General features: G+C 42.3%; 1 protein-coding gene across 1 annotated transcript in view; it reads left to right on the plus strand.

Annotated features, from left to right (window-relative positions):
• LOC143268224 (uncharacterized) overlaps window positions 1-13449 on the plus strand; it is a 72581-nt gene that overhangs the window by 42097 nt on the left and 17035 nt on the right. The window contains exons 14-16 of the mRNA XM_076549370.1: window positions 1058-1165; window positions 6905-6975; window positions 7710-7734. Coding sequence (XP_076405485.1) covers window positions 1058-1165; window positions 6905-6975; window positions 7710-7734 — 204 coding nt within the window. The remainder of the gene's footprint in view (window positions 1-1057; window positions 1166-6904; window positions 6976-7709; window positions 7735-13449) is intronic.

Genomic DNA, 13449 nt, shown 5'->3' on the forward strand with positions numbered 1-13449 from the left:
GTTCAGATTGTCCACACAATTTCAGGGGACATCTGTCACCTACAATGGCACCAGGCTGCTTTTCCAGCCTCTTCCTGATGAGGGTTTATGCAGGGTGATGTGATTAAAAGAGTTTCCTTTCCTCCCAACTTCCACGTGACAACTTGGTCTAGATTGACTTGGAGCCTGGAAGCATTGGTACCCTCCCAATTTTGTTCCGGAGGTTCAGACTCAGTCACTGAGAGGCCAGTGGCAGGTTGAGGATGATAGAGGAAGGTGCTGTTTACTGATCCAGGAATCCCACAGCTCATTTGGGACGAAGCTCACACTTGGAGTCAGGGACTGCCTGGCAGAGCATGTCTCCTGTCAGTTGTTTCTGTCAGGAGAGGTCGTCACTGGCACACAAATGCAGCTGTTACTGCTCCATTGTGTGAAATGTCACAAGTTTTCAAAGCCTCTTACCTTCCTACCTCCCATGGACAATGCCATACATTGTCCATGAGATGTACTATTATATAAGGGGTAGTCAAAGAATGAAGAATAGCAGTTCTCCAGTGTTCTAGAGTAAATGAAACAGTTTGTCTGAATTCAGTTACTCCTGTGTAGCTGAAGTCTTCTGGTATCTCACAGAATCACAGGGCACTTCTGAATGCCTGTGCTTTTTCCTATAGTATATATTACAAAGATCTGTATTAGCTTAGTGAGTCCTGTGGGTAGTCCTTAAGAAATTCTTAGGGTCTTAGTGAGCAGCTGGTGAATGGAGCCATTGCAAAGGTGTCATGGGCTCTAAGAAGGATTAGAGTGATACCACTCTGCTCTGACACCACACTCACAAAGTGTGTTCAGTCATGGGGCACTTCCTTCTGCATTTCCACATAAATTAGCTTTTACTTGTCATGTTCATGTAATGCTTAACTGGTTGTACACTATTCAGTGATCCTCCTGAAGCACAATCTCACTCTGATGACTGTACCCGGAAACAAGCAATCAGATCAAATGTACAAACACACAGTTGTTAGTTTCCTCTGTTTTTCTGCCATGAGGCTGACATGAAACTCTATTCTCGATGCATTCCCAGTTTCTCCTTTATTGAAGAGAATTCAGCAGAGAGAAGCAATACCGCATACAGATGTGATGACACCAGAAATCTGTAAATTTTATTCTATAGAAATTCCTAATGAAAAAGGTATGTTGTGAATTCTGTAATTCTGTCCAGTTGTGTAATGTGGTGATAATCATTTTCTTTATATGTAAATCTAAAGAGAAGCTTAAGACTATTTCCCTATGTAGGATAATTCCAATATATCTAAGTCTTCAATGTAAACACAACTACAGATTTTAAAATGCATCTGATGTCACCTTTGGCTCTCATTCAATAGCATGAATTGGTGGAAACTGAGGCTCATTAGTATGAGTCAGGGTGGCTTCACCTGCTGTAGACAGGAATGGGTGGACCACCCTCTAATCCTTTCTCCCACATGTGGGTAATGCAGATGGAGTAGAGCTGATGTTCCTCAAGGCACATTGTTCCAATGTCACATGACTGAGGGTGAAATTCAACTCAGTGAATTTGGATCAGTGTACCTGGTTTGAATCAATGAGCAAGGGTCCACTAGTGGTCATGTTATGCATTGTCTTTGAGTTAGGAATGTGGTAAAGATTTCATTAAGGACAAGGAAAATAGAAGGTTCTTGTTCTATTCCAATTACAGGGACATGATGGAAAGTGAGCAGAGTGTGCTATTAAATGTGCTTTGATTATCCTCCTCTCCTTTGTACACATTTCCCCAGAACATTTATTCTTTAAGTCCGTGATACTACCAAACTTTCAGGGTTTGGGATTCAGTTACTAGCTCTGCATTTTACTTCTGCCTGTCTGAATAATTTATTCAGTTGTTGTTAAAAATTCCTGTGAAGATAACCTAAAAGGGAAGTGGTACTTTTTTTGAATATAGTCTCAGCTTATAGACTGTAACACAGGGTAATTATATATACAGGCAGGAGTCTGTGGCAGAGTCCCATTATAACCTGTCAGTGACCAGAAGATTTAATGCTCATGCTCAGCTTACCTTTTTATATATCCTTGATCCCTTCCTAAGCCATGATGTCATGCAGAGTTCAGTAGTCTTTCCACCTCACCTAACCTAAACTGCTCTAATCTCACACTTGCTGCCCAGTACTGGGTATCATCCAATTGACTGTTGAGATTCACCATGACAGTGCCCATGAAGTGTTGTGTTCACTTTGTGTCCTTACCTGTGATAGAGCCAATGTGGCTGGTGAGGAACAGTATTCTCTCTTTTACTCTAAGGAACAAGATAGTCTTGTAGGTGATAGTCTTGCAGAGTAAGCCCAATGATAAAGGAAGAACAGAGCCCTTCCATTTCTTCCTTCAGGACTTGTAGCAGTCCATGCATAGTCCTCTGTTCACTGTTAACTCCTTCTTCATGTGGCACCAACAGTGTAGAGTGCTGGGTAAAATGTCTGACAGAACTACCACATCTGCAATATACTGCAAAGAAGTGCCTAGTGTTAATGTGTAGCTCATTCCCAGCCTATGTGCCTCATCCTGGACTGCCATGCAGGATGACTGAGGTGTAAAGAAGGTCAGAGACTTATTCTTCATCCTTGAGCCTCTGACCTTATGAGTGAGCAGGGATCTGATCTCTGACCCCTGCCTTGGCTCTTTTTCATGCATTCTTGATTCTGATTCCAAGATACTGAGGGTGTCTTAGGAAGTTCCCATAAGCTAATACCCATGTTCCAAGAGCTGAAGGACATGAGCAATTGGGGATCCACCTTCTTGACACACATCTTGCTACAGGCTGTGTCTGTCCTCTATGTTTTGTATATTTATGACTTTGTACTCGAGTATCTGACATGGTGGTCTTTGGGCAGAAATGAGTTCATATCTGAGGATTGTGGTTCCTCCAGGCTCTCCCCTCTTTGGTAGGTTGATGGACTTTGATCTTTACAAGTCTGTCTGATCTTCCGCATTATCTCATTGAACTACTTGGGGCTTGGCTCCTTTTCATAGACAATCTCAGTAGCCTTAATACATTGTGTCTCCTCTCCTTAAACTCAACAGTTATTACTTCTGAGCAAGGTGTCCCTCCTAGATCTAGGAGCAGTCTCTACCCCTTTTATCTTCCTCCTCCCTTCTCTGGTACCTACCTCTGGGATACTGAGTCCTCTAGACACTGTACCTGGTAATGCATCAAGGTGTGGGATATTCTTTCTACCTGGGAACATTGAAACATTGCTCAAAAGAATGCCCATCTGAGTCTCTTATGATACTGGTGGGTAGAGGTGAAAGCCTGCTGTTGAATACATAATGCACTTGAATATGAGAAAAGAGAGGGAAGAGTTGAGTCTAAAATCAGCTAGGAAAGGTCTCCTAATCAGAGTAGTGTAAAAGAATAACTAAATTATATAAAAAAAAAAAAACAGAAGGAAATTGTCCCAAAATTTATGGAAATTGACAAAGCCAAACCACTGACTTTTGATGGTCAATTTGGAACTCTCGAACACCTAATGCTCTGACCCCAATTAGTGCAATGTCTGCTAACTTCCTTGACACTGTCTCTACTTTATACCCGTCTGTAGCTGTGCTGCAGGCAGTCTCATGTACAGACACCCTCATTTTGCATGGAAAGGCAGAAGCCTCTGAGAAGTATCTACCGTTAATGCTTTTTTGAAGACAACACATATGGCCTTCACCTAGGCCTTGCCAAAAATGTATGACTTCTATTCATGGATCTGGCTACCTTGTGTCTGAGACTAAGTGGTGGGATGAGTTAAGGGTCCTGGGTGAGATTTCAAAAGATGGTCCTAGTATTGGCCTCCATAATCTGTTTGGTGTGGCATTGTCACACAGGGTGAAGAATGAGTATCATGGGTCACAGTCAGCAAAAGGGCTGACAGATGTGCTGCCTTTCTGGGTCTGGGCCTGCTGATGGGTGGAATGGAAGGAGAGAAGTGATTCAGACTCATAAGAGAGTTGATAAATCTGCCTGGGTCTGGGCATAGAGGGCCTTCATGGGTGGGCAGCACATTATCATAGAACAGGTTTAGAATAGGTTTCGAATACTCCAGAGAGCCTGGATATGGGGCTCTTGCCTGTGTCCAACCCTGAGTTGGCATTTGTTTGAGGGTCCTTCATAAAGCTAGACAGGAAGGACTATGGAGGATGATCCCTGCCAATACCACCACTGTGGGTTCTGACATTAGGGGATCAGAATGGAGGGCAGGTGGTAACTGAGTGTGTGGACTAATGTAGGATAGTCCACACACTCCTCTCACATCCATGCACACGAACACTTACATGCAACCAAGCAAATGCATCTAATCCACACCTATGATCAAAACTACACTCACACATGCACATTCATGCATACCCATGAACAAGAAATCTGAATGGCATGTGCACAATTACAATAAAATCATAACCATTTGTGGTGAAAGTTGTAGTAAAGTTTAATTATTGGCAAATATCATGCCACCATTGAGATACATAATCACTTGCATGATTTGCTTGAGTTTCCATGTCATTGCTCATTGCAGAGATTGTTTTCTTGGGGCTCTATTCCATTGGAACTGATTTATGTAACATTTCACTTGCTCAATTTGAGTGTTTATTTCAATCATAAGACAGCAATTTCCTACACAATATTTAGAAAATCTAAAGTTCTCGTTGTTGTTGGTTTAGCTGATTTTATGAATATCACATGAACCTACTAAAATTGATATACTTATGATATAAATGGAACATGAATATTGTCTCCTTCTCAACATATGAAATAAAGAAGCAATATATGTTAAATACACAGATTTCCATTAATGAAATGAAATGTTTAAAACTCCCATCCATGTCCTTTGAAGAATGGAAATTATCATTTAAAACAATGCTTGAGTGTGCTAGACAAACATTTTTTAGGAATCTTTTAATTTATTCATTTCACTTACCAACCACAGATTTGTCCCTCATTCCCTCTCTGCTCCCACTCCAGCCTTTTCCACCAGCCTACCCCTCATCCCCTCCTTGGAAAATGTATGGCCTCCCATGGAGAGTCAGCAAGCCCAGAACATTCAGCTGGGACAGGTCTACATCTCTCCCCTTTCATCAAGGCTGTGCAAGGTGTCCCTACCATGGGCAATGGGCTCCAAAAGCCAGTTCATGCTCCAGGGATAGATCCTATTCCCACTGTCAGGGTGCCATGAAACACACCAAGCTACACAACGGTCTTGCCCAAGTAAAGGCCCAGTCCTTTCCATTGCATGATCCACAGCTATGGGTCCAAAGTTCATGAGTGCCCACCAGCTTAGTTTAGTTGTATCTGTAAGTCTTCCCATCATGGTCTTGATGCCCCTTGCTCATAGAATTACTCTTCCCTCTCTTCGACTGAACATTTTTGGCCATGGCTCTCTGCATCTGTTTCCATCAGTTACTTGATGAAGGCTCTATGATGACAGTTAGGGTATTCAGCAATCTGATCACCAGGGTAGGCTAGCTCAGGAAACCTTTCCACCACTGCTAGTATTCTAAGTTGGGTCATGCCTGTGGATTCCAGGGAACTTCCCTGACCAGGTTTCTCCCTATCCCCATGATGTCTTCCTCTATCAAGTTATCTCTTTCATTGCTCTCCCAAGCTGCCCATCCCATCCCCTGCTCAACTGTCCCATTTCCCTATGCCCCGATCCCATATCCCTACTTTCCATTGTCCCACCCTAACCCCCAGGTTTCTCAGGAGTTCTCATCTATTTCCCCTTCTGAGGGCGTTCCTCGCGTCCCTTTTAGCATCCGCCTTGTTACCTAGCATCTCTTGTATTTACTCACTCATTACCAGAAGTAAAGCAAAGTTAACCAAACTACAACCCACAGCTCCATAGAAGATAGACAAATATTTTAAATGTATGCTGATATGATTCCTTTTCATCAACCTCACTGGTTATGTTGAAGGATAATTTTGCATCCAACTGAACTTTCAGATGTGCTAACACCTGCTGAATGGATGTCACTCTGGATTCAAAGTTGCCTATTTCATCTTTCAAAATGGTCTTTGCTTCTCCTAGTAGTTCATGGGTTTTTTTCTTGAGAGTGGCTAATGAAAGCACTCTCATATATCACTAGGCATTTATCTGCCAACATTCTATCGTTACACATCTTCTAAGTCCTGGAGTTTCTTTTGTATTTCTAGTTCTAGTGCTCTTAGCTTGTGATTCTCTTCCTAGTCCGTGCAAATTTCTTTATGTTTTTTGATCTTGGAGTAAAATGCTGACATCCTATACAGCTGCTTCCTTCATAGTGATTCTCTTCTTTCCAAGTTGAGAGTTTCATGTGAGACATTTAGTACATAAAAGATTGTATTCCTGCCGTCCTCATCTGTCAACTCTTTCCTGAAATTGGAATGATAAAAATTGTAAACACACACACTAAAGTTTAAACACAAGTTTGGTCATGGGGAAGGATAAAATTCTTCTTTCCAAGGATATCGATGCCTTCTCTAAGCCCAATGACCTGGATTTGAAACTCAGAACACACATGGCAAAGGAGAGAAACAGATCCCACAAGCTATCCACTGACCTCCACACCCAAAATGAAACCTCACAAGTGGCCCTAAACAGAATACATGTGAAAATGTTAATTTAACAATACACAATCAAAGACAGATTATTTTATGTTGCTTTGGGTGTCCACTGTCTAGAAATGCAACAAATCTCTTACTCATATCTCTCCTGGTCTTTCTCTGCTTTAATTTCCTTCAAGGGAAGACGGTTCAGCAGCTGCCCAACCATCCTGTTCAGTAGGTCTAGTCACATGTCCTAAGTCCATGCACTTTTACCCACATCAAGCAAAGATGCTACATAGGTAGGAAGCAGGACCAAGAGCTGTCAGTCTGCAAGCTCATGACTTTCTGTCCCCCTAGTAATACCGGAAAATGATGAAAACACACTTAGACGAGATGGCCGCACAACGACAGAAGAAAATTCGTCGGAGGTAAGAGAGCCTTTTTCTCTCTAAAATAGAAAGGTTACTTTAGTGATCTTATGTTTCAGAGGATATCCCACTGAACAACAAAACTGAGCAGGCATCATGGGTATTAGAGAGTTAGTTTGGAAGGGGAGAAGAAGAATTGTACCAGCCTGGTCCAAACTGAATAGAGCATCAAAGCATCCAGTGTTAATTATCAGTCTTGTGAGCAGGCCTTTTCTTCTGGAGAAAAAAGGTTCTCTTTAGATAAAACTTAAAGTTTTGGTTTAGAAGTTGTCAGGCACTTCAGATCCCCTCAATTTCCATGCAGTATGTTCCACAACAGTCATATGGAGCAAGCTTCCTATGTCTAGTGTGGGGTTGCAGGTGGTTAGCCTTTTAACACATGAGCATTAGTGTAAATAATTGAGGCTACACTGTGGCAGGGTTAATTTCATAGCAGGATCATAAAGATGCTCCAGCATGTTGCAGTGTGGCTTAGGGAACATGCAGCAGAGACCAAACAGATAGTGCCTCTTGATCTGGTGTGTGAACCAGCAAAAGTGGGAAGTGGTACAAGTGAGGAACCCCAGTTCTTTTGTGACACCATCATATGATATACTAAAGCAGAGTCTTTTATTTGAAGACTCTTTCCCACTTTGATTGCCATTATATCATGTTGATATGTATTTCAAGGACCCTTGCAAACAGAAATCATCATGACCTAGGCCACATACTATTTTCTTTCCTTTACATTTCAGGTGCATTGCAGAAACCAAAGACGAGGTATGTATTATGGAATTTTTTCCTAAGACACGTTTTAGGAATGAACTGTGTAAATACTTGGTATCCTTATATCTAACCAGGCACTGTGATCTATGCCACCTATTGGGAAGCATTTGGACCGTATTTTTTTAAAAAGTGGGTCTCTAAGTTAAAATAAATAGTGGAGGTATTTGTCCATGTGCACTGGATTCAGCTATGATGCCTGTAGTTAGTCTGGAATGGTGTACAACAGGCTACATCTAAATCTGTTTTTCCCCAAGATAGGTATCCCAATTGCTCAGTCCAATCTACAGGGACAAGCTGTTGAATTACCATATTAGGATACACGCTTGACCTTTATAAAGTATATATGTTCAAAGCCCATCATATGCAGTACATTTATTTGTTTGTGTGCTACTCTGTGAAAGAATAAACCAAGGCACAGAGATAAGTGATGAGGCTGTCCATGGAGATGAAGAGACCTTCTATAGCCCCAGCACTTGGTAATCCCTAACTTGGAACATCCCAGTATCTGCCTTCAATAGGTCAAAACTGCAGAGATCAGGACCCTGTAGTGACTACCACAGAGAGCCCAGGGCATTACTTCTCATCTACATACAGACATTCCGAAGAATGAAAGGTTAGAAAGCTCACAGGCTTCTAGTCAGATCACTGATTCTGAGAATGGGAAACAGATACTGCATGGGGAGATGGGGCAGGTGTCCAGTTACCACTTGGCTCTGGATCTATGCTGACACATTTTCCTAATAGGAAGACATTTTTTAAAGATATATTTATTTTTATTTTGGGTATGTGAGTATTCACCTGTATGATTGTATGTGCACCATTTGTATCTATGATACATATGCAGACTCAAATTAGCTGTATGGTTTCTAGCAACTGGAGTTATAGACTGTTTTGAGCTGTTTTTTCTGTGTTAGAAACCAACCAGACCTGTGTCCTCTGCAGGAACAGCAAGGGATGTTAACCTCTGGTCTCCTTTGCTCCTGGCAACAGGTTTTTAAATGTGACCTAGACTCTGGGCTCCAAGGGTCTTCTGCTCACTGGTAGTCAGTGTCCATACTGCCTGTGAGTGGGAGCACTAGGGGGACCACAGGCAGCAGGTAGGAGTGAGAAGAGCATCATTATTTGCAAAATGGTTTCTGTGTATTTGCTCAAGCATGTGCTATGAAGGCCTTTGGCAAAGAAGAGCTAGTTCTTGAGAGAGAATGTGGTTATTGCATACCTACCATTTCTAAGGCCTTGAGTTTGAGCTCCCAGTAAGCAAAAGATGTGCTGTGGTTGTATAGCTTTATAAACCGATGGGAGAATTTTATGTTCAAAGTCATCCATTTCTACAAAGTGGCATTGAGATCACTGTGGGCCAGAGACCGTTTCTCTGAAAAAGGGAAAAGAAAACAACAGAGGGGAGTAGGACTTCGTCCATTGCCGGTGTGTTTCTGTGTGGGAAAAGATTCTGGAGAAACAGAGCTTTCATGAAGAATGGATGAACAGCACCTTGCAAACTCACATGTAGCCTGTGTAGACTACCATTCTGTTAGCTGAACTCAGTTCAGACTGTCCACACAGTTTCAGGGGACATCTGTCACCTACAATGGCACCAGGCTGCTTTTCCAGCCTCTTCCTGTAGAGGGTTTATCCAGGTTTGGTGAGATTAAAAGAGTTTCCTTTTCTCCCATCCTCCACGTAAAAACTTGGTTTAGATTGACTTGGAGCCTGGAAGCATTGGTACCCTCCCAATTTTGTTCCGGAGGTTCAGACTCAGTCACTGAGAGGCCAGTGGCAGGTTGAGGATGATAGAGGAAGGTGCTGTTTACTGATCCAGGAATCCCACAGCTCACTTCGGATGAAGCTCACACTTGGAGTCAGGGACTGCCTGGCAGAGCATGTCTCCTGTCTGTTGTTTCTGTCAGGAGAGGTCGTCACTGGCACACAAATGCAGCTGTTACTGCTCCATTGTGTGAAATGTCACAAGTTTTCAAAGCTTCTTACCTTCCTACCTCCCATGGACAATGCCATACATTGTCCATGAGATGTACTATTATATAAGGGGCAGTCAAAGAATGAAGAATAGCGGTTCTCCAGTGTTCTAGAGTAAATGAAACAGTTTGTCTGAATTCAGTTACTCCTGTGTAGCTGAAGTCTTCTGGTATCTCACAGACATCACAGGGCACTTCTGAATGCCTGTGCTTTTTCCTACAGTATACATTACAAAGATCTGTTTTAGCCTAGTGAGTCCTGTGGGTAGTCCTTAAGAAATTCTTAGGGTCTTAGTGAACAGCGGTGAATGGAGCCATTGCAAGGGTGTCATGGGCTCTAAGAAGGATTAGAGTGATACCACTCTGCTCTGGCACCACACTCACAAAGTGTGTTCAGTCATGGGGCTCTTCCTTCTGTATTTCCACATAAATTAGATTTTACTTGTCATGTTCATGTAATGCTTAACTGGTTGTACACTATTCAGTGATCCTCCTGAAGCACAATCTCACTCTGATGACTGTACCCGGAAACAAGCAATCAGATCAAATGTACAAACACACAGTTGTTAGTTTCCTCTGTTTTTCTGCCATGAGGCTGACATGAAACTCTATTCTCAATGCATTCCCAGTTTCTCCTTTATTGAGAGAATTCAGCAGAGATAAGCTATACCCCATACAGATGTGATGATACCAGAATTCTGTAAATTTTATTCTGTAGAAACAACTGATAAGAAAAAAGGCATGTTGTGAATTCTGTAATTCTGTCCAGTTGTGTAATGTGGTGATAATCATTTTCTTTCATATGTAAATCTAGAGAGAAGTTTAAGACAATTTTTCCTATGTAGGTTAATACTAATATATCTAATTTTTCAATGTAAACACAGCTAAAGAATTTAAAATGCATCTGATGTCACCTTCGGCTCTCATTCAATAGCATGAACCAGTGGAAACTGAGGCTCATTAGTATGAGTCAGGGTGGCTTCACCTGCTGTAGACAGGAATGGGTGGACCACCCTCTAATCCTTTCTCCCACATGTGGGTAATGCAGATGGAGTAGAGCTGATGTTCCTCAAGGCACATTGTTCCAATGTCACATGACTGAGGGTGAAATTCAACTCAGTGAATTTGGATCAGTGTACCTGGTTTGAATCAATGAGCAAGGGTCCACTAGTGGTCATGTTATGCATTGTCTTTGAGTTAGGAATGTGGTCAAGATTTCATTAAGGACAAGGAAAATAGAAGGTTCTTGTTCTATTCCAATTACAGGGACATGATGGAAAGTGAGCAGAGTGTGCTATTAAATGTGCTTTGCATATCCTCCTCTCCTTTGTACACATTTCCCCAGAACATTTATTCTTTTTTTTTTTTTTTTTTTTTTAAGATTTATTTATTATGTATACAGCATGTGTCCCTGCAGGCCAGAAGAGGGCACCAGATCTCATTACAGATGGTTTCGAGCCACCATGTGGTTGCCGGGAATTGAACTCAGGACCTCTGGAAGAGCAGTCGGTGCTCTTAACCACTGAGCCATCTTTCCAGCTCCAATCTTATCTTTTTTTTTTTTTTTTGCTTTTTCGAGACAGGGTTTCTCTGTGTAGCTTTGCGCCTTTCCTGGAGCTCACTTGGTAGACCAGGCTGGCCTCGAACTCACAGAGATCCGCCTGGCTCTGCCTCCCAAGTGCTGGGATTAAAGGCGTGCGCCACCACCGCCCGGCAGAACATTTATTCTTTAAGTCCGTGATACTACCAAACTTTCAGGGTTTGGGATTCAGTTACTAGCTCTGCATTTTACTTCTGCCTGTCTGAATAATTTATTCAGTTGTTGTTAAAAATTCCTGTGAAGATAACCTAAAAGGGAATTGGTACTTTTTTGAATATAGTCTCAGCTTATAGACTGTAACACGGGGTAATTATATATACAGGCAGGAGTCTGTGGCAGAGTCCCATTATAACCTGTCAGTGACCAGAAGATTTAATGCTCATGCTCAGCTTACCTTTTTATATATCCTTGATCCCTTCCTAAGCCATGATGTCATGCAGAGTTCAGTAGTCTTTCCACCTCACCTAACCTAAACTGCTCTAATCTCACACTTGCTGCCCAGTACTGGGTATCATCCAATTGACTGTTGAGATTCACCATGACAGTGCCCATGAAGTGTTGTGTTCACTTTGTGTCCTTACCTGTGATAGATCCACTGTGTCTGGGGAGGAACAGTATTCTCTCTTGTACTCTAAGGAACCTGTAGGTGATAGTCTAGCAGAGTAAGCCCAATGATAAAGGAAGAACAGAGCCCTTCCATTTCTTCCTTCAGGACTTGTAGCAGTCCATGCATAGTCCTCTGTTCACTGTTAACTCCTGCTTCACGTGGCACCAACAGGGTAGAGTGCTGGGTAAAATGGCTGTTTAGTCTGACACAACTACCACATCTGCAATATACTGGCAAGGAAGGGCCTAGTGTTAATGTGTAGCTCATTCCCAGCCTATGTGCCTCATCCTGGACTGCCATGCAGGATGACTGAGGTGTAGAGGAGGTCAGAGACTTTTCCTTCATCCTTGAACCTCTGACCTTATGAGTGAGCAGGGATCTGATCTCTGACCCCTGCCTTGGCTCTTTTTCATGCATTCTTGATTCTGATTCCAAGATACAGATGGTGCCTTAGGAAGTTCCCATAAGCTAATACCCATGTTCCAAGAGCTAAAGGACATGAGCAATTGGGGATCCACCTTCTTGACACACATCTTGCCACAGGCTATGATTGTCCATAGTGTTCTGTGTATTCGTGGCTTTCTTTTGGGAATTTCAAGTTGCCCCACAGAGATCCAGGACCAGTCTCCACCCCCATAATCCTCCATCTCTCTCTTCTCTAGCCACTTTCTCCTACTTCTGGAATGCCATGTGGACTCTAGACTCTGTACCTAGTAATACATCAATGTGTGACAATTCCCTTATTCCGGGAATTTTTTCATGGTGTTTCATACTATAAAACATTTCTCAGAAGTGTCCCCAGAATGAGTCTCTATGTGTCGTGTCTTTTATATTCTATAATTTTCTCTTCCTCCTTCTCTAAACTTATCAGTCACAAGAAAAGAGTCCGGAACCCAAAACTTCTAGTGTACTACATTTACAGAATGACATTTGAATCTTACTAGGTCATCTGGCTCATCCCTTCACCTGATGGGCATAGGTAGAAGGCTGGTTGTGTGCAACTGAAGTTCTTGAACATGTAAAGACAGAGAAGTTAACCAGAGTCAGCTTGGAGCAGTCACATAAACAGAGTGACACAAGGCACAATAAGAAAAAAAAAAACTAAGTGATCCATGCAACTACATGAGCCGGGCAGTGGTGGTACACGCCTTTAATCTCAGCACTCGGGAGGCAGAGGCAGGTGGATCTCTGTGAGTTCGAGGCCAGCCTGGTCTACAGAGTGAGTTCCAGGAAAGGCGCAAAGCTACCCAGAGAAACCCTGACTCGAAAAAAAAAAAAAAAACAACTAAGTGAAAACACATACATAGACACACCAAGACACACCCAGGGACACACACACATATACACACAGACACTATACACACAGACAGATATAGACACAGACACACACACACAGACACACACACACACACACACAGAAGAACATTGTCTGAAATCTTAGCAAGTGTGACAACAGTAAAGTCACTGACATGTTATGGTCATTTGGACCAAACACCTGAAGCTGTGACTCCAATTATTAGAATATCTGC

The sequence above is a fragment of the Peromyscus maniculatus genome, chromosome 12 (assembly GCF_049852395.1).
Source record: "Peromyscus maniculatus bairdii isolate BWxNUB_F1_BW_parent chromosome 12, HU_Pman_BW_mat_3.1, whole genome shotgun sequence".
Lineage (NCBI taxonomy): Eukaryota > Metazoa > Chordata > Mammalia > Rodentia > Cricetidae > Peromyscus > Peromyscus maniculatus.